General features: G+C 38.1%; 1 protein-coding gene across 4 annotated transcripts in view; it reads left to right on the forward strand.

Annotated features, from left to right (window-relative positions):
• The window catches only part of LOC106663311 (protein grainyhead), an 86,315-nt gene that overhangs the window by 57,492 nt on the left and 9,867 nt on the right, over positions 1-18,956 (forward strand). For all 4 annotated transcript variants that reach the window (XM_024229541.1, XM_014388049.2, XM_024229542.1 and 1 more), the window contains 3 exons: positions 7,828-8,701; positions 11,843-11,997; positions 14,433-14,595. In XM_024229541.1, coding sequence (XP_024085309.1) covers positions 7,828-8,701; positions 11,843-11,997; positions 14,433-14,595 — 1,192 coding nt within the window. The remainder of the gene's footprint in view (positions 1-7,827; positions 8,702-11,842; positions 11,998-14,432; positions 14,596-18,956) is intronic.

The raw sequence follows: 18,956 nt of genomic DNA on the forward strand, positions 1-18,956 counted from the left end.
AATCGTGCAACAAAAAAATCTATAATTTATCCAATAAATCATTATAAAAAAAATCTGAACTGGTCAAACGGTGAATTTTTATACCAGGCCGTGTCAGGTGGTAAGAAACTTCCTTTCTGTCGTAGCAGATCCAGGACGAATTAATGATTTAAACTGAATTAAATCCGTTCCGGGGGACGAGATCGCTTACGACCAAAGGCACCTCGGAAAGATATAAAAGGCTAAAAAAATTCAATACCTGGGAACCCCATTAAGTTACCGATCGCCAGCTGTATAAATACAAACGAATAACTCCCTAAGTTCATTTGCCTTGATCGTATTGTCACATGTGAACAAAAATTAATTACATCCGACTTGCAAAGGGGGATTTTTTTCTAATGGTACGGCCGCACAAGAAGAATATCAGCGGTCTGCAATGGAAACTTTAAATTTCAGAAGGTATTTTAAGTCTTCGTTGAATTGTGAAGAGGTCCACAAGTTTCGTTCTTTCCGGTCATCCCGGTTTAACTGTCTTGCTGCTTCGGACAGTGAGACAAGCTTTGAAATTTCGTCGTCTTTAGACAAAACTAACCATTTAAAATGTCAATGCCAAAACAGCAAGGATAGGCCAATCTCTATTGAATCGTGATCTGTTCTTGAGGCCTTCCGGGTTGTATGGTCACTTGTGCTAACATCTATTCTGTTCGTCCTGGTCGACCATCCTTCCGTTGACGACGCCGAAATCTGATACATTAAAACAGCTAAGGTTGGCAGGCCGAGATCATCAAAACAACCGTCACATTTTGTCCTTTCTGATCATGCTGGTCTGTCTACGCTGCTTTAGAGTTTCAGAAAAGTCCTGGCATAATCCTAAGACATATCCTATAAAAGTCCTCATAATATTCACACCTGGAAATGATGCTGTGAAAAAAGATTCGACCAAAACTGAGAGGATAAGCTGACCAGGACGATACAAAAACCCCGCAGGCCTCATAAGGAAATGTCACAATTAAATAAAGGCACATTTCTACACGAGAAAAACGAAGAACGTGGGATTCTATGAACAGGTTTCAACTACATATGGACACAGAGTAAAGAGTATTCTGAAGGAAATCACCAGCAATGAGAAGAAATTTGCATCGGCTATCAACCAGAGAACTTTGTTGAAATGCAGACAACACAAGGCCCTGAAGATGATCCCAATAAAGATCGAAACGTTGGCACGATAAAGAAAATGTTTTTCTAAAACCTACGTCACCCCAGACCGCATCTCACGATCTCCAAATAATCATTAGGTAAAGACTTGTAGTTTTGCCTTTTTCGATTATCTCGGTCTCCTATTCCTAGCTGTTTCTGTGTACCAGATTTCGGGGTGAGTTTGTCGAAAACGATCAAACTACAAGTTCATCACCCTGCATAACTCAAGTAGAAGTTTCACTATTCATCGTTTTTTAATTCCATGGAAGGACTGGAAATGTCATTTGTTTGTTTGAACACGCCGAGATGAGTCAAGCTTAATGTACGAAATAGAAATTTTTGACCATTTCTTTATTTTCTCAATCCTGTTGTCGATCGAAACTCGGACTTATTTATACTCTGAGATTCAACACCCAAAGAATAAGAAATCTTCAATCCAATATCCTTCGGAAAATAATCAATGAACCTTTTCCAAACAAACCTTGTCCACGCCTACCTGAAGATTCCATTTGTTCAAGACCCAGCCTGATATCTTAAAAATCTACTTTCAATAATGCAGGCTTCCTCCAGTCGTCTCCCTTTCTTAATTTTTACCTAGCAAATGGTGTAGAAAGCCACCAACAGCGGTCGGCCACCAACATTGAAAAAGTCTTTAACACGTTATTGAAAATGTTTAACCTGTCGAAGGTTGTTGACGTCGTGGCGGGTCGGCGGCGGCCCGGTGGTGCTCGGGACCCGCCTCGAAACGTGACGAGCATGCCTCGATTGTGTCTGCACCCCATATAAAACTATTCGAATAAGCTTGTGCACATAATTTGCCACTCACGTGAGTCACATAATAAGCACAGGTTAACGCGGTCCGACACTCGCCTCTCGCACCGGAATCGCCTTTCACGCACATACAAAAAATGGACTATCACCGTGGGTTACCGGCCGAGGGGAGCATTAACAAATACCTTCCAGGATCCGAACGTACGCGATGCAAAAAGCAGTTAGGGTCTACTAGAGAAAAAAAAGAAGTCCCCCTTTTGCAATTAACTCAAGTTCCACGGGACTTTTTAAGTTACTTTGCTCGTTAAATCCTTAATCCCATGTCCCACGTCGTAAAAGGAAAGTTTCATGAGGTTTCCTGGAGGTCAACTTTGTAAACATCACATTGGTTTTGCATGTTATCATTTTGAATTCAGATGATTTGAATATTTGCCTACATCATCAAATGCATATCACACAAATTTATAACCCTTGCGTACAGCAACTAGAAAAGGACTCGGTCGTATCCTTAAGGGTTTTCTTTAGCTCCATTTCTAGACTTCGACGCTCTCTTCTATGTCCTATACACCCAACTCTAAATCCCAATCCTTCGCGGATGACAGGGCAAGCCCTGAACCCTATCTAAAATTCATGGTGGGGCACTCAATCTAGCTAATCCTACTTTAGTGACAGGTCGTGTGGTGGCCCTAAGAAGAAGACGTGTCGGGAAGCCAGCGTTGGACTATAGGGTGGGTAATGCCTCGGGTAGCTGTGAGTCAAGTCGAGTGCTATGAGTATGAACTGTTGAGAAAACCCTGTTGCTTATGCAGTTATTCCTGTGCTGAAAGAGGGGCTTCTATTAACTGCTTGCTTCATTAGAACTCGTCGACAATTGTGACTTAATCCTGTTGAGCCCCTGTTCATCAGAGTAGCTGCATGATTGTGAAAGCAATATCCAAGTTGCGCTGACAGCCAGCAGTTCAAATCTTACTACCTTGGTTTTACTTAGAACGATGAGTGTGAGTTGTTGGACTTTTAGTTTATGTACTTGTTTTAGTAAAGATAGCGGCTTCTGTTCACTGCTTGCTCCATTAGAACAAGTCAACAAGTTGAGCTCTTGTTTATTAGCGGGGTTGATGCTGTTTGGAAGCACTATTGTAGAGGTGATTGCCGACAGTTCAAATCCACATCCTTGGGCTTTACTTGGAGCGATGAATGTGAACTCTCGAGAGGACCTGGTAGGAACAGGGAATAAAAGAGGCCACAACACCTTTTGCACCTCGACCTGGGTAGATCTAATGTGCATCTATTTTGATTACTTACTGGCCAGCTTCAGGTTGTTAACCAACCTCCATAGCCTTGCCAACGGCTCTTAGCGTAAGATCTTTCTTGTGGCTTTTCCTAACCTAGTAGCAAGAATCTGCATCTGCATATACCCTCACTATATAAAACGTCTCCTCTTCCTGGCAGTGTCTGTACTCCTACCCTACCTAGGGTGTCATGTCAGGAGTCGAACCAGAGTCCGGGTTCTGATGCGGTTTACTTCAAGTAATTCCTTTGTAAGTCTTGCGGATGGCCTTTCTACGAATCTCTTCGCCTGCCTCATGCCCGGGGGTGTTGCTCCACCAGGTTTTGGACTCATTAAAGATCCATTTTTGATTTGTCCTTTTTAACTTGTCAACGAGTCCGTCTTAAGCCAGTTGAGGCCCATTCTTATCAGAGGTTCTCCATACTCATTGGGTGCAGGCATGCCATGTCTTAAGCCTGTTGAGCCTCCTACATATCAGAGGTTCCCCGTGCTCATTGGATGCAGTCATGCCAGCAATCATCTATGGTTAGTGGAAAAAATCGTGGAATCCACGCACTAGTCTAAAAAGAACCGGTTTCAAACAATTCACACGCCTACTTGAGTCTAAATCCAACAAACTAAAATACAAACGCTTTGATTTGGACTGGAATTGAGCTGTGGAGCTCAGCCAATCCTCGTAATCCTTCCATCATTGACCAACTATCCATAAAGACCTAGACAATACTCGTGATAATGTGTGTCCATTGCTCACAAAGCAATCCACTAGCGCAATTTTTTTTTTCCCACCGTTGACAAACCCTCCACCCTACTTAACAAGTGGCCTCCTGACCCTATAGCCAACCCTCCTTAACACTGTGTTCCAGTAATGGCCGGGTCCTCTCTCCATCTTCCAAGGTTTGATAATTCTAGATGAATGATAGATCTTTATTTCTATTATATTATAACTGCACACTATTGCTAGAAGCAGTTGAGCACCGCAAGTTTTTTCGTGTTTTTTTTTCAAAATAAATTGGTAATTTTAAAAAATCAAGTCGTCGTAAATTCAAATTTAATCCCGTCAATTGAAAACTAAAACTGGAACAAAATGACCAAAGTAGAATAAGTTATGAAAGGAAGAGATGGGGTAAAAGACCAGGTTCCGATGGAGGACAGAAACCGGTTTTTCGGATTTTGGAAAAAAAAATACGGTACGACTTAAAGACGTTACAGATATTAACGGTACGATAGAAAAAGGAAATTTCGAAGTTCACCTATTTCGTTAGGCGAGTACAAAAAAATTAGACGAATGGTCACATGCAAAAACAGAAGAACAACAAACTTTGTGTGAATATCCACCAGCCTTTTCACCTACCGTTTCGAACTAATGCACTTTCAATTAAATCACGTTTTAATTACAGAAAGTGGTCCGCAGATCTATTTGACCGAGAATGGTTGAAAGCGAGCGGAAGTTATCGTTCAACTCCCGGACTGGATTTCGGCCGTGCCCGGCTTCCTGTAAAGCGGTTTTCGCCTATTAATCCAGGGCCGTGAGCTGTAAGACAAAAGCCGGCCACAGGGCAAAACATCTGAATAAAATTAGCGGAGAAAAATTACAGAAATTATATGTAATTTCCTATTTTTAAAAGTGCACCGTCTGGGTACGGCTATTACCAGCTGAGCATGATTAGTGACGGCTGCGTACCCACCTCGAACCAATTAATAACATAAATTGGTCAATTTTGTAATATCGAGAGAGTCCGGCTCCTCGGGTGAATTCGATTATTATTAAAGGGCATTGTTTTCATTTTTTTTATTTTTTTTTTTTAAATGTTTTCAATCCTCCTTTGTTTTATCACCCAATGAGAAAATTCGTGTACGGCCTAATTTATAATAAAAAAATAAATCCCCCTTCCTTTTAGACTTAAATGGAAAATAAAAGACGGAAAGGAATAAGAAATTTTTATTATTGAGTATTTGAACAAAAAATTTACACCAAATATTCGCGCCTCTTTTCATCAGGGTATTTAACCCTTTACTGCCCAATGTTGTCTTAGAGGGAAATCCCATGAATTTGGTAACAGAGTTATATTGGCGCCAAATAAATCAGTGTTGCCAATACACGAGAAGAAGCAGAACAGGGACATCAAAGCACCCGCCCTAAACTCATGGGATTTCCTGTTAACCTTACCAAAACTCCTCAAGTTGGCAAGCAACTTTGGGCAAGAAAGGGTTAAACATTCCATTTGAACATAAAAGTCTACACCGTTTAAAAATTTGGATTTATATAAGCAATCTGCACACACGTGTACACACAGAGTTGAGCCAATCACTTCTCCCAGTCCACTGTCAATTCCAGTTTTTGTAATATAAATAACCTGCAGGCCTCGAGAATCACCCACCATCGGGTTTTAGCAGTCCCGGGTCAAATCTGGGTGCTGTCAACAGCTAGGTCAATTCAGCGCCCAACGCAGTTCCTAGATCCAGATCCATTCATTCTTAAATACATTCTTTCCTATTTACACACCGTTCATTCAATTGGGGTGATGGAGTGCTGGATATTCCTACATCACCTTACACCTGTTATATACTAACCTAATTGAAGGTCGGTGGGGGTACTCCATATTCCGCCATGGATTCACTCGCACTAAACATTCACGCAAATGAATACATTCACTTTCAACACACGCACTATATACAATAAAGCAACCCTCTTTCATCCAAAAATCGGAAGAGAGAACCCAGATCCTCGCTAGATACCATTAAAGACAAATTTCTAAACAATATCATTTGTGAAAAGTTATATGAAATATATAGCTTTTCCCGTCAAATTAAACCTTTTTAATTTTAAAATAATCTTATTTCATACCAAATCATCCCTTTTTAATTTCAAATTAACCCTTTTTGATTTCGAATTAACCCTTTCTTTAGAGTATTAAAAATATTAAAAACTTGAATTTTTTTAAACATGAAATAATTGGGCTCTTAGAAGACCATATTAAAATTAATTATAATTAAATTTAAACTTTATATAAAATTAAATATAAAAATTAAAAAATATTTTTTTAATTTGAATTTTTTTTTAATATGAAATTGGTTTTTACAAACTATATGAAAAGTAATTACAATTACAATTAAAAATTATATAATATTAAATATAAAAATAAAGGATTCCTCTTTTAATTTGAGACTTTTTTTAATATAAAATGGGTCCTTATAAAAAAATACTGCATTAAAATGAGTAACAATTGAAAATTAAACTGTATGTAATTAAATATAAAAAGAAATAATAATTCGGATTATAATTGATTTTCATGTAGTATTTTGTATGAGATCCCATTTTATATTTTTTAAATTCCCAAATGCATAGTAATTTTACTTTACATCTGTTTTTTAATGCTTTAAAAAAGGGTTAATTGGAAATAAAAAGTGGCTAATTTGAAATCAATAAAAGTTTAATTTTGAGTTAAAAAAAGGTGAATTTGACGGGAAAGAGCTACAAAATAGTCAAAGATTTCAAGTCAAATTTTTGATTAATAATTCCTAATTGTTTGGTTGAAATTTTTGTTTACAGGCTATTTTGTAACAGAAAACAAAAACTGCGGTTTATTGACTTTAATATTGAAAATTTTCAACATCTTTTTCTTCAGGATTCGTCTTGTAATGTTGAGGAAGGTGTTTCTCGAGTTCCTACTGGAAAAGGGTGACTGGAAATACCGAGTACGGTTGTTCCCTCATTCCCATCCTGTAATATACAGTTGTGACATTTATGATTCGGATTTTTTTTTCTCTCTCAAATGTCTAAATCAACCGGCTCCAAAAGGAGTTACGCCGGTACTTCACCATCCTTGTGAATAAATTATCGGCTGGATTTTTTATTTATTTATTTTTTTTAATTCAGAGAAGGGGCGGATGAAGTTTTCATCTCTCGTCCGCCGTAGTTTTTAGTTTTATCGGCCTTTCTTCTTCTCGAAATGGAGGCGCGTTTTACAAGTAAAATGGAAGTGGCTATTAATTAAAGCCGGGATTGTGTCTCCTGGCATGTTTCGGAATGGAAAGATCGGAATTTGAGATGGTAGCCCGAGAGGATGCATTACGGATAGAAAGTTTTCATCCGACATAAAATTCCCCAAAGAGAAGTAGATATCTTCTCTTATTATTTAAAAAAAAAATCCTGTTGAATTATCTTTTTTTGACATTGCTTAAAGATGAAAATTTTCTGTTAAACAATGATTGATGTCGAAGCATACAATTTTGGAGAATTTCAAAAAAGGTTTTCTCTTTTGTTTTTCTTCTAGCGCAAAAATAGTTTGGCCAGTTTATAACCCCTAATCTCGTTTAATTTGAAAAATCTTGTGACAATAAAACGTTATCTAGGGAGAAACACGTCCGTCCATATCCTCACTCGCCCTGTTCATAATTAGAAAAAACATATCAGTAATACGATCTTAATGAATGAATTCCTATCGAGAAACCGGTCCCAGGGTTTCTATAGATGCGTAAAAACCCAGCTCGGTCTGTTCCGAAGGAGAAATAAATTTAAAATCTCTTTCAATTACGATTCAAATAATGTAAGATGTATTGTTTTTAATTGGATTTTTTTTCTTTTGTTTCAGAACGGGCGGAGGTGGGAGTGGAGGTAGTGCCATACTTTCTTCGCAGCTCAAAACTTCCAACGGCGGAGTCGGCGGATCCGGAAGTCTGGAGATCGGAGGACAGCCTCTCGGCGACATACCGGGACTCTTCCTGCACCACCCTTCGAGTCAAACCGTGGTCAAAAGGGAACCGGAAGACCTAAGTCATCATAGGAAGAGTAGTCACGATAAAGGAAGGCACAAAGTAGTTTTAGTGACGTCCGGTAGTCACCAAGATCTCGTCGTAGATGTCGTAAACAATAACAATACTCCGTCTATAAAGGACGAGTTTATCCATTCACCCCAGCAGGGGAACAGATCGATGAACGGGACGCCTTCTTCGACCTCCTCCCTCATGGCGCAGGATGTCGGGCCCAATTCTCAGATAGAGATCATTTCCGGTGAGAGTCTCAAGTCAGGAATCAATTACGGCACTCATATTTTCACAGCCATGTCCAACGCTCAAGCCCACGGGGGCAGCGGCTCGCCCTCCCCGATACCATATTCGGAGCACGCTCAATATGCCGGCTCCCAGAGCACCTCCGGCTACATAACCGCGTCCGCAGGGAGATCCTCGGCTGCCGCCTTCTCCGATCCCTACTACAGGGAATATTTCGCGGAACAATCGCCCTACGCGGCACAAGTGAGGCAGGTGCCGTCGTTCGCGGACGGGAGCGACGGTAGCGGGCCCAACGCAGCGACAGCTTCTTTTGTAGAGAGGTACGTCCGACAAAGCAGTTCGTACCACAACAAAGGGGTGATCGCTGCAGCAGGACTCACCGTCGATCTGCCGTCACCCGACAGCGGTATCGGAGCCGATGCCATTACGCCCAGAGATCAGACAGCTATACAGCAGGTAAGAACAGTTTAGTTTTGACTTCATACATCTTCTTAACACAGTTGACAAGGATGATTGCTATTTGTTTGTATTTCTGTGGTTGCACTGAAAATTGGGTTCAAAGTCAACGTTTTCCCTCCAAAATCGAGTCTCGGATAACATCTCCCAAGAATATGCTTTTCTAATTCCCTCAAAATAAACTTCCTGAAGTTATTTTCTCATCTACCTAACTCGATTTTCACAATTTTTGACTTAACCCACTTTTCCACTGGAACCACAGATTTTATTAACCCCTCAAAATCGTGAACGCGCCAATTTAAACTGGCTGAGTAAAATCTATAGAGAAAATCGTTTAACAAAGGACAGGAAAAGTTAAATTGTCAGATTTCTCCGTGGTGAATTCAAAAACTGACTCACGCCCCCAACGAGATTGGAAACACTAAAATACACTACAATCATGATAAAAAACAGTACAGAAAACAAACTACACGAAACACCCAATACAGGATACACACAATCGGCAAAATAATAAAGAAGACAAGGGGGCGTCGATGGCCGCAGGCGTTGCTCGGCGCTCATCACTGTAAGGTAAAGGTCCCGGGTTCGAATGCAGGGCTGCTGCATTCGAACCCGACATACTTACAAATGGGCTTTTTTTTCCAAAAACACCGGCAACCCGAGGGTTGATATAACCTCTGATATTGCGAACCCTCGTTAAAAAAAATAAACAAAACAAGACCAAAAACTATATTTACACGCACAGCAAAGAAAGGAAGCGTCACAAACCAGGAAACCTCAAAAATCACAAAAAAATCATGAAGCTACTCCACGAGGAATAAGGAAAGGACGAAAAATAAAAGATAGCTACAAGATTATTTAGGGAAAATCAAACTACGCAACTCTCCTCTTAAAAAAGCACCACGAAACCTCAAAATTAACAAAAAATGTAACTACTCCATGAGGAGGAAGGAAAGGAGGGAAAATAAAAGACAGTTACAAAGATTATTTAGGGAACCACCACGAAACCTTAAAATTGACAAAAATGTAACTACTCCATGAGGAGGAAGGAAAGGAGGGAAAATAAAAGACAGTTACAAAGATTATTTAGGGAAAATCAAATGACGCAACTCTCCTCTTAAAAAACAACCATGAAACCTCAAAACCAAAAAAAATAGTGGAACTACTCTACGAGGAAGAAGAAATGAAAGAAAAATAACAGACAGTTACAAGATTGTTTAAGCGAAATCAAACTACACGGCTCACCTCTTAAAAATCCACCGAGAAAACTAAAAAATAACAACAAAAAATGTAACTATTCTTCCATGAGGAGGAAGGAAAAGATGGAAAATAAAAGACTGTTATAAAGATTATTTAGAGGAATCAAACTACATGGCTCACCTCCTAAAAAACCACTACGAAACCTTAAAAATAAAAAAGTAACTATTCCAAGAGGAGAAAAGAAAGGATGGAAAATAAAAGACAGCTTCAAAGATTATTTAGGGGAAATTAAACTACATTGATCACCTCATAGAAAAACCCCATGAAACCTCAAAAATAATACAAAATCGTGAAACTACTCCAGTAGGAAGAAGGAAAATAAACGACCGTTACAAATATCATTTGGAGGAATCAAACTACATGTCTCACCTCATAGAAAACCACCACGAAACCTCAAAAATAATACAAAAACGTGAAACTACTCCAAGAAGACGGAGGAGGAAGGAAAGGAGGGAGAATAAAAGTCAGTTGCAAAGATTATTTAGGGAACCAGGATAAAACCACAAAAATAACAAAAAAGTATGAAACTACACCACGAGGAAGAAGGAAAGGAGAAAATAAAAGACAAAGATTATATAGGGGAATCAAACTACTCGGCTCACCTCACAGACAACCACAACGAAACCTCAAAAGTGACAAAAAAAAGCATGAAACTTCTCCACGATGAAGGAGGAAAAGATGAAAAATGGACAAACAAAAAATATACTTAATGAACCGAAGACACCGAAAAGTTCAACAGGCAATGCCTAATTTAAAAAAAAACTTGGATCATTTATTCGCTGGTGTAAGATAGATGTCGATAAAAGAAAACTAGGTGATTTAAATGTTTCATTGATATGTTGAACACGACCTCGTTGTGTCTTGTTTGTCCCAAACGAGGATCGGGGCCAACCTGGTTTGTGGATCGGAGAACACGGAAGCAGGAGGAGGCACAAGACAAGCTCCACTTTTTGTTTATAATGGCAAGACCTATATGTCAGCCACTGGCCTTTTCCAAGACACTTCTCGATAATTTCTGGTTAGGAGATCTTTATCCCGGGTCTTCGCTAATAACTCAGCCAGGTTTTATCGTTTCGAGCGAGGTGAAAATCTTCGTCTACCTTTTGCATCCTGTTTTACGTTCTTCTGCTTCTTGAAGAAGTCGTGGTTTCTTATAAATTGAAATATAAGCAATACCTGCTTAAGAAGCTCCTGTTCCGATAAAAAAGATAAAACTGCCCCTTCCTATTCATTGATATTAAACAAATAACAGATAATTATATAATACAGAAGATGTTAATTAATGATGATCAATCAGTGCCGACCCCTTTACCATTGAATTTCATCCCTAAGACAAGTTTGACCCCTTTCCGGAAGGGTTGAACAGCTGCATAGCAGTTTCGCAACCACGTCTCATTCTTCGGACGATTTTTTTTCTACATGATTTCTACAGATTCTACCATCCTCCATTTCGAATTCATTATGTCACATCAGTAAAGATGAATGGAGGCAAGAACCTGATACGTTATATTTTTTAACTTTTTTCCAACCAAGTTTGACTTTTTGTTTTGAGATTGTAAAACGTTTTCAATTTAGCAATTAGCATTCAGCCTTTTGTTAACAATTTAAAGATTATTATTACCTGTGTTCCGCCTGTTCTCGCTGTTTGCCCTCAGATATTCATCTCTTCAAAAAAAACCTTCATTTTCTGGTGATATTCCGAGAACAAACTGCGATGAGGAGGAACACAATTCCAAACCAAATTTTACAAGCTCATTCGCAAATAAGAATTGTTGTTTTGACCGGCGACCGACTGGATGAGATTGTCATTTCTCTTCCTTTCCCGCCGCCTATGTCTTTAATTATTATATGTAAAAGTGCATGTTATTAATTTCTTTTCAGTCATTCGACTACTCTGATATGTGTCAGGCACCCTTGTTGGGCGAAGCACGAGCCGGTTCCACCCATTCCTCCCCCGGCACGACCGGATCCAGGTCCAGGCCGTGGCATGACTTCGGAAGGCAGAACGACGCTGACAAGATTCAGATTCCCAAAGTGTAAGTAGTTATTTTCACATGGATGTAATGTTTGGGTCAGAACCAGATTTTTTGCGTTATCAGGGAATGCGCATGGGTTTAGTTAGGGTTAGGGACGAGTTAAGCAAGTTTCAATTTCTTTCTGAGATTCTGAACGACGTATACAAACTAACAATGGTACAAAAAGTAGAAAATTTCTCAGACAGTTTATCTTAATTGCCCTATATTATATTTAATTGCAATAATTACCCAAGCCTTTAAACTTGGAAAATAGTAATTCCTGTCTTAAGTACAAAAGAAGAGCGAATTATGTCTGATAGTGCGCACCTGACGGAAGATTTCCTCAAATTTATTAGATAAGATTGTATGTTTAATTAAATAATTTTTTAATCAGTTCGAGAAACGAACCCAAGAATCCCACAGGAATTATTAATATTCATTAGACTTGTATATTCCATTAATTTCAGTTGTAAAAACGATTGTTTCTCAATATTCGACAGTTGTGAGATTTCCTGGGGCCTGCGAGATGATAAACCTGTAGCTTGGTCGTTTCCTCTCATTTAACATAGATATGTTTTTGGGCTGGATACTTTTTTGTCCTGTAATTGCGCATGGTTTGGGCAGGTAAGTAATGTTTAGGGCATGTTAGGTTAGGTAGGGTTAGGTTTGGGTAAGAGTTAGGGACGGGTTAGTTGAGATGTGTTCGGATTAGGGTTACTGTTAAAGACAGGTTAGGTTACATGTCCAGTACCTGCATTAATTGTTTTTCGACGAAGGAAAGAAAATGTGCAAGTGTCCAGAACCTTCAACATCCTATTAAAAGATTTTCTTTTTCTTTTTAATTTAATTGATATTTTTGACGGTCTGTATATAAACCTTAGCAAAAACGTGTAAAATAAACACGTGCACTTATATTTTTAGGGAATGCGTGTTAGGTTAGATGAGGAAAGGTTATGGTATGTTAGGTTAGGTAGGGTTAGGTTTGAGTTATAGTTAGGGACGGTTTAGGTTAGGTTTCTATCGAAGGAAAGAAAGTAAGCGAGTGAAAAATGTTAGTATAAAATACGATCAGTGGTTAGTAAATTTAAATAAAACTTAAGAAAATATAAGCATTCTTCAATGTCCTATTAAAAGAAGTATTTTTCCTTTGTAATTAATAGTTTCTTTTCGATCTATATAATTATATATAGCATATAGTATGCTGCTTTATACTCTAGGAAAAATATGTAAAATAAACAATTATACTTACATTTGTGGAGATTGCAGGTTACGTAAGGAATGGTTAGGTTATGTTAAGATAAGTAGGGTTAGAGTTAGGGACGGTTTAGTTAAGTAGGGTTAGGATCAGTGTTATTGTTAGGAACGGTTAGATTACATTCCTTTTTTCTGTGAGGTAGAGAAAATATGCGATTCGTCCGCCTACCCTCGCTGTTTTTGTCTTCCAGAATGTCAGAAATTGTTTCAGCATTTTTATCCATCTTAAGTGTTTGGTTAGTCTGTTATTTCTCTTCTTCTTCTCAAAAGAAAAATTTGTAACAAAAGGTACTCAGAGTCAAAATGAAACAAGGCAGACGAAATCTATACGGAAACGGCCAAACTACAGACTACAGTCAAAGAAAATCATTAGACCTTAATAAGAAATTTGACCAGAAAACGTCAAATATAGTGCGGAAAAGGGCGATGAAAGCGTCAATATGCAAATCCCATCGGTTAGTCTTTACGTTCGAAACCACGAGTCAGCAGAAATACCAAGCAATCACATCGTTTCGCTCTCTTTTACATAATTTTCCATACGAATCGTTCGCTTGTCGGTTTATTCGAGACCAAAGGAAAGCAGGAGAAACAATTTGATAAATGCGTCCGATGTAATGCGAAACTAGTAGTGTGAGACACTAAACGTTTCGAAACACGTGTTCCAACCTCCTAACATTGGTAACATATTACATCTTCGGACAGAAGACCTTCAAAGGATATTTTATTCCCATCGCATTATTGATATAAATGGACAGATGCATAAATTTTTCCATGATTTATACATACATTTTGCACGCAAAAAATGCATAATTCATACGTTTAAAAGGTAAACATTGTTCGTAGGCAGGCGTTACGTTTCCATGAGTCGCCTATGATTTCAATACAAAGTACAAATAAATTACATTATTATCCAAAGAATAATGCGGATGTGTACAAAGTTTTCTTTACAAAATTATTACAATAAAAAATTTATCGTTTTTTTCAAAAAGCACATCAAGCAAAAAGTAAAGTATATACCACTTTATAATAATTTTTTGTTTTATTCTCCATTAATAAGCCATGGGCTATGCTGGGATTCGAACACAGAACCGCCACCGTGGCAAATGTTTAAATGTAAACATTTAGTACCAATTTGTCACTTTAGATTTTCTTTTTGCGCATCTTAAAAAAAGGCTAAATTTCCTTCTTTTTTACCTTTCCAGCTACTGTCAATACGGTTTTAAGTATCATCTTGAGACGCCGATTTCAACCAACCAGAGGAGGGAGGACGACCGCGTCACTTACATAAATAAAGGCCAGTTTTACGGGATCACGATGGAATACATACCGGATCCGGACAGGCCGTTGAAAGCTCAAACTGTCAAGGTAAGACAAGATTAATTAGAAAACACCTATTGCAAAAAAATAAAATCACAGCAATTCAAAATCCATTGGGAACGGTTGTCACATTGACAATGAGTCTACAAAAAGAACACCGGAAAGATGGAAATGCGGAAATCCCTTTAAAAAATTTGTTTTACATACAAACTGACAAGACACAACACTATCAAAAATACATAAATAAACATGCCCATAAGAACAGACAAACTACAAGCCAGTCAGCAAACTGCAAAACACAGCACATTACTTAAACCCAGCGAGGATAGTCAGACGTTCAGTTACGACTAACATTCAAGGGTTTTTTTTGTTTTTTTTATTGCCAACTTATATCCCGTTTACACGGCCAAAAATAAATAACATGTTGTAAATTTGATCAAAGAATCATCTAGGAAACAATAAACATCCATCAAAGTTAAGTTAGCCAGTATTGATCCTTTGGTTTAAGTACTTGTTTGAGGTTTTCGATATTATTGTTACCTAAGTACCATATTAAGATGATTTAAGATCAAGTTTTAAAATTATAAAAGGTTATAAATGTAAAAATACGATACAAAACACCCCCCTCTGTAAGACGCGAACTGCGGGCGATGCTCTTACTCTTCTCTTTATTTATTTATTTAAACGGGCAGATGCCCAAAATACAATACATTTTACAATTAAAAATTACTCCCTCAATGCGTTGACGTTATCAAAAGAATTCAAAATGATGACACAGGTCCTTTAGCACATATTGCAACATATTCAAAACTCCTAGATCCATATTTTGGCTCAAACTGAACATAAATAAACCATCTCCAGCTATCCATTCCGCAGCTAACATCAATGACTTTTTCCGGTCCTTTTTATAAAATGGGGATGATGATGGAATGCAAGGAAAAGGAGGTTTTGTATTTCCCAAGCACTGCAGCTTTCTGGCTTATTATACTTTTCCTAGTACCTTTTTCCCGGGTCATCTTGGTACTCTAGGTTATGCCTACATTGCTTCGCATCCGATCATCATCACTTCTTCCTCATTTCATAACCTACAAATAAGGTTATCAATTAATATATCCATATTGTTTCGGTGTTTTCTGAGATACCAGTAACTTTCCTATCACCCCTCTAGTTTGTCCATGTCTAAATATAGCAGTGTGTCTGGCTTCTAAAGGTCATCCACTTCTCCCTTTGTTTTGTATGGACCCATTCTGAGATGGAGGAGTCTATTTTTGATCTTGTTATCCCAAGTACAGTTTCTTAGCTTAAAAGACTTGAAGTTCCTCTAGCTAGTTTTTTGTTTTTTCATTATCTAGAACTAATATTAGTTACAAACTTGTGTCCTAGCCCAAATTTATTGTCAGATTGTTGTGCTTTCCAAGGTTTTGGAATCTGAATGAACTAATCCTTTTTCCTAAATGGTTCCACTGGATGTAGGTTTGATGTTTATACGGCTTTTGATGAATTTTTTTTAATTCCCGATTCTGATACATAGATTTGCCAATCTTTGTACGCTGCCTAATTTTTGGGTAGTTTGAAAAATATGGAAGAGGGAAAAATTGGAAATAGAAATGACCAACTAGAAACCAAATCAACTCATATTCTCTTGAATCTGAGACGTGTTACTTTCCTGACTTACCTGCCGAAAAATATTTGAAGAAGACTGATCTAAAAAACGCTACTATATAAAATCACGGTTTCTATGGATCATGGATATACATAACCTAAACTTATCTCTAACCTGTCTCTGCACTAACAAACTGGAAAGAAAAACAACTGGTATACCCTTGTCTCTGTCGAGTTTCAAAACTTACAGGTAACTTTCCCGGTGCACCTATCGAAAATATGTTCGAACAAGACTTCGAACGATAAATGTTGCCGTGTAAAATAGGGACATGGTTTCTGTGGATCATAGATATATAACCAAACCCTAATCCTACCAAGCCTAACCTAACCTAACCCAACCCAACCCGACTCTAACCCTAAAAAACTAGAAAGTAGAACAACTGGTATTCTCTTGTCTCTGTCGTGTTTCAAAACTTACACGTAACTTTGTCGGTGCACCTATCGAAAAATATGTTCGAACAAGACTTCGATCATGACTACCTTACCTAACCATACCTAACCTAACCTAATCTGTCTCTAACCCCAACAAACTACAAAACAACCGGTATTTCCTTGTCTATGTTTCATGTTTCAAAATTTACAAGTAACTTTCCTCGCCCACCTACTGAAAAATGTCGGTTTGAACAAGACTTCGATCTAAGAAATTGTTACCGTGTAAAATAGGGAGTGATTTCTGTATAATCTTCTGGTGGTTGATAATTAAAACTTTCTTGATCAAAAAACTTAACCGTTTAAAAGGAGAGACGAGTCGTGGAAACAGGGAATGCAAGTCCTTTCTCGAATGAGAAAAGCTTGTAGAGCTTTTTCGTATCCTTACAGCTCCTAAGCCGTTTTCCCCTTTGCTACACTTTTGGGATTTATAAGAATGCCTTTTTTTTAATTCCTCGCTGTAGAAAACATTCCATTTCCACTCTGTCAAGGTTATTTATACTCTCATTCCGTTTCGACGTCTACTTAACATAATCGTAGCGGATGGTAAAATATTATATCTGATTGGATTCCCCGGAGGTGCCATTAAAAAGAGATCCCCTGTCCTTTCGTGAATCGTGCGTTTTTGTTTTTTCCTCCTTTTTTCCTTTCCGGGCTCTATTTTTCTCCCTCTATTACGAAATACATGTATAATATGAAACTTGAGTTATAGTGTGTAATCTGTAGTAGATACCTGGGTGCTTGTACGACCCTTAATTACTACTTTACCTCGAGTGAATTATCTTAATTGTAGCCCAAGGAGCTGTCCCTCTATGAATAAGTAATTAACTGAGATTAGAAACTAATAGTTCAAGAAATACAGACTCTCGGACATGGAGAGTTTGCGCTGTGTCCTGGCACTTCTCTTTTGGCTCCTGCTCGGTTTCTTGCCCTTCGCTGCCTCTGATTATATTCAACAAGCCGTTTCTACCGGCTGCTGCTCCTCCCCGTTAGACCGAGATCAATCATCCAATTATTTTCTGACTCGAAAGAAAATAAAAGAGTCAACTCGCGCCGTTGATTAAAATGATTTGTAGCCAGAGCACGTATCGGTCGTAATAACATCGTCGCTTTGCCGGCTTGGAATAACAATCAGAGTCTACCGTCTCCCTTAATTAATTCAAAGAACCATTCCTTTTTTCCAAGAGGATTAGCGGATCTGGGTTTTTTCTCTATATCTTATTTCCTTCCACTAGTTTTTCCCCATCGCCTTCGCAAAGAATTAGAAGGAAAAAAGACGATTAATATTTTTTATCATTTTCATTCAAGGACGTTCCATCAAGAATATCAAGTCCCCGATAGACAAAAACAATCAATAAATCTCGTTTTGTTAATCAATAATTTGTTTGTAAGTTTTAACCATGTGTATCGAGAGAGAGAGAGAGAGAGAGAGAGAGAGAGAGAGAGAGAGAGCATAGATGCCACCAGACTCGGACACTTCTAAGTCCTCTGTTTTGATTTTTTGAAGAAAAGAGCATTGGTTTCTAGTTAATGTCTCGTTCAAATTGAATGTACTTATTACCATGATTTTATAAGTGTAAGGTCCGAAAGGGCAATATTGAACACCGTATGGACCCACACTAAGCTTAGATATATAGCTTGTAGAGTGAAGTAACATACATTAATGACCTTACTTGATTGCAGTTACGAATGAGTAAAATTTTTTCCTTTTTAAGTTTTAGACCTGCATAGGGAAGGAGTGTATATGCCACCAGACTCGGACACTTCTAAGTCCTCTGTTTTGATTTTTTGAAGAAAAGAGCCTTCTCTCGAAGAAAAGAGCCTTCTCTCGAAGAAAAGAGCATTGGTTTCTAGTTAATGTCTCGTTCAAATTGAATGTACTTATTACCATGATTTTATAAGTATGAGGTCCGAAAGGGCAATATTGAACACCGTATGGAGCCACTCCAAGCTAAGACATATAGTTTATAGGGTGATGTAATATACGTTAATGGGTCTACTTGATTGCATTTACGAATAAGTTTTTTTTTCCTTTCAAGTTTTATGCCTGTGTAAGGACAGCAGAGTAGATGCCACCAGATTAGAACACATCAAAGTCCTCTGTTCTGTTTGTTTGTTATGTTCAAATTGAATGTATTTATTAGCGTGATTGTATAAGTGTGTGAGGGCAGATGGGGTGATATTGAATACTGTATGGGCCCAAACTATGCTTAGATATATAGCTTGTAGAGTGAAGTAACATACATTAATGACCTTACTTGATTGCAGTTACGAATGAGTAAATTATTTTCCCTTTTGAGTTTTAGGCCTGCATAGGG

Source organism: Cimex lectularius, unplaced genomic scaffold, assembly GCF_000648675.2.
Source record: "Cimex lectularius strain Harlan isolate CLEC.00 unplaced genomic scaffold, Clec_2.1 scaffold411, whole genome shotgun sequence".
Taxonomy (NCBI): Eukaryota; Metazoa; Arthropoda; class Insecta; order Hemiptera; family Cimicidae; genus Cimex; species Cimex lectularius.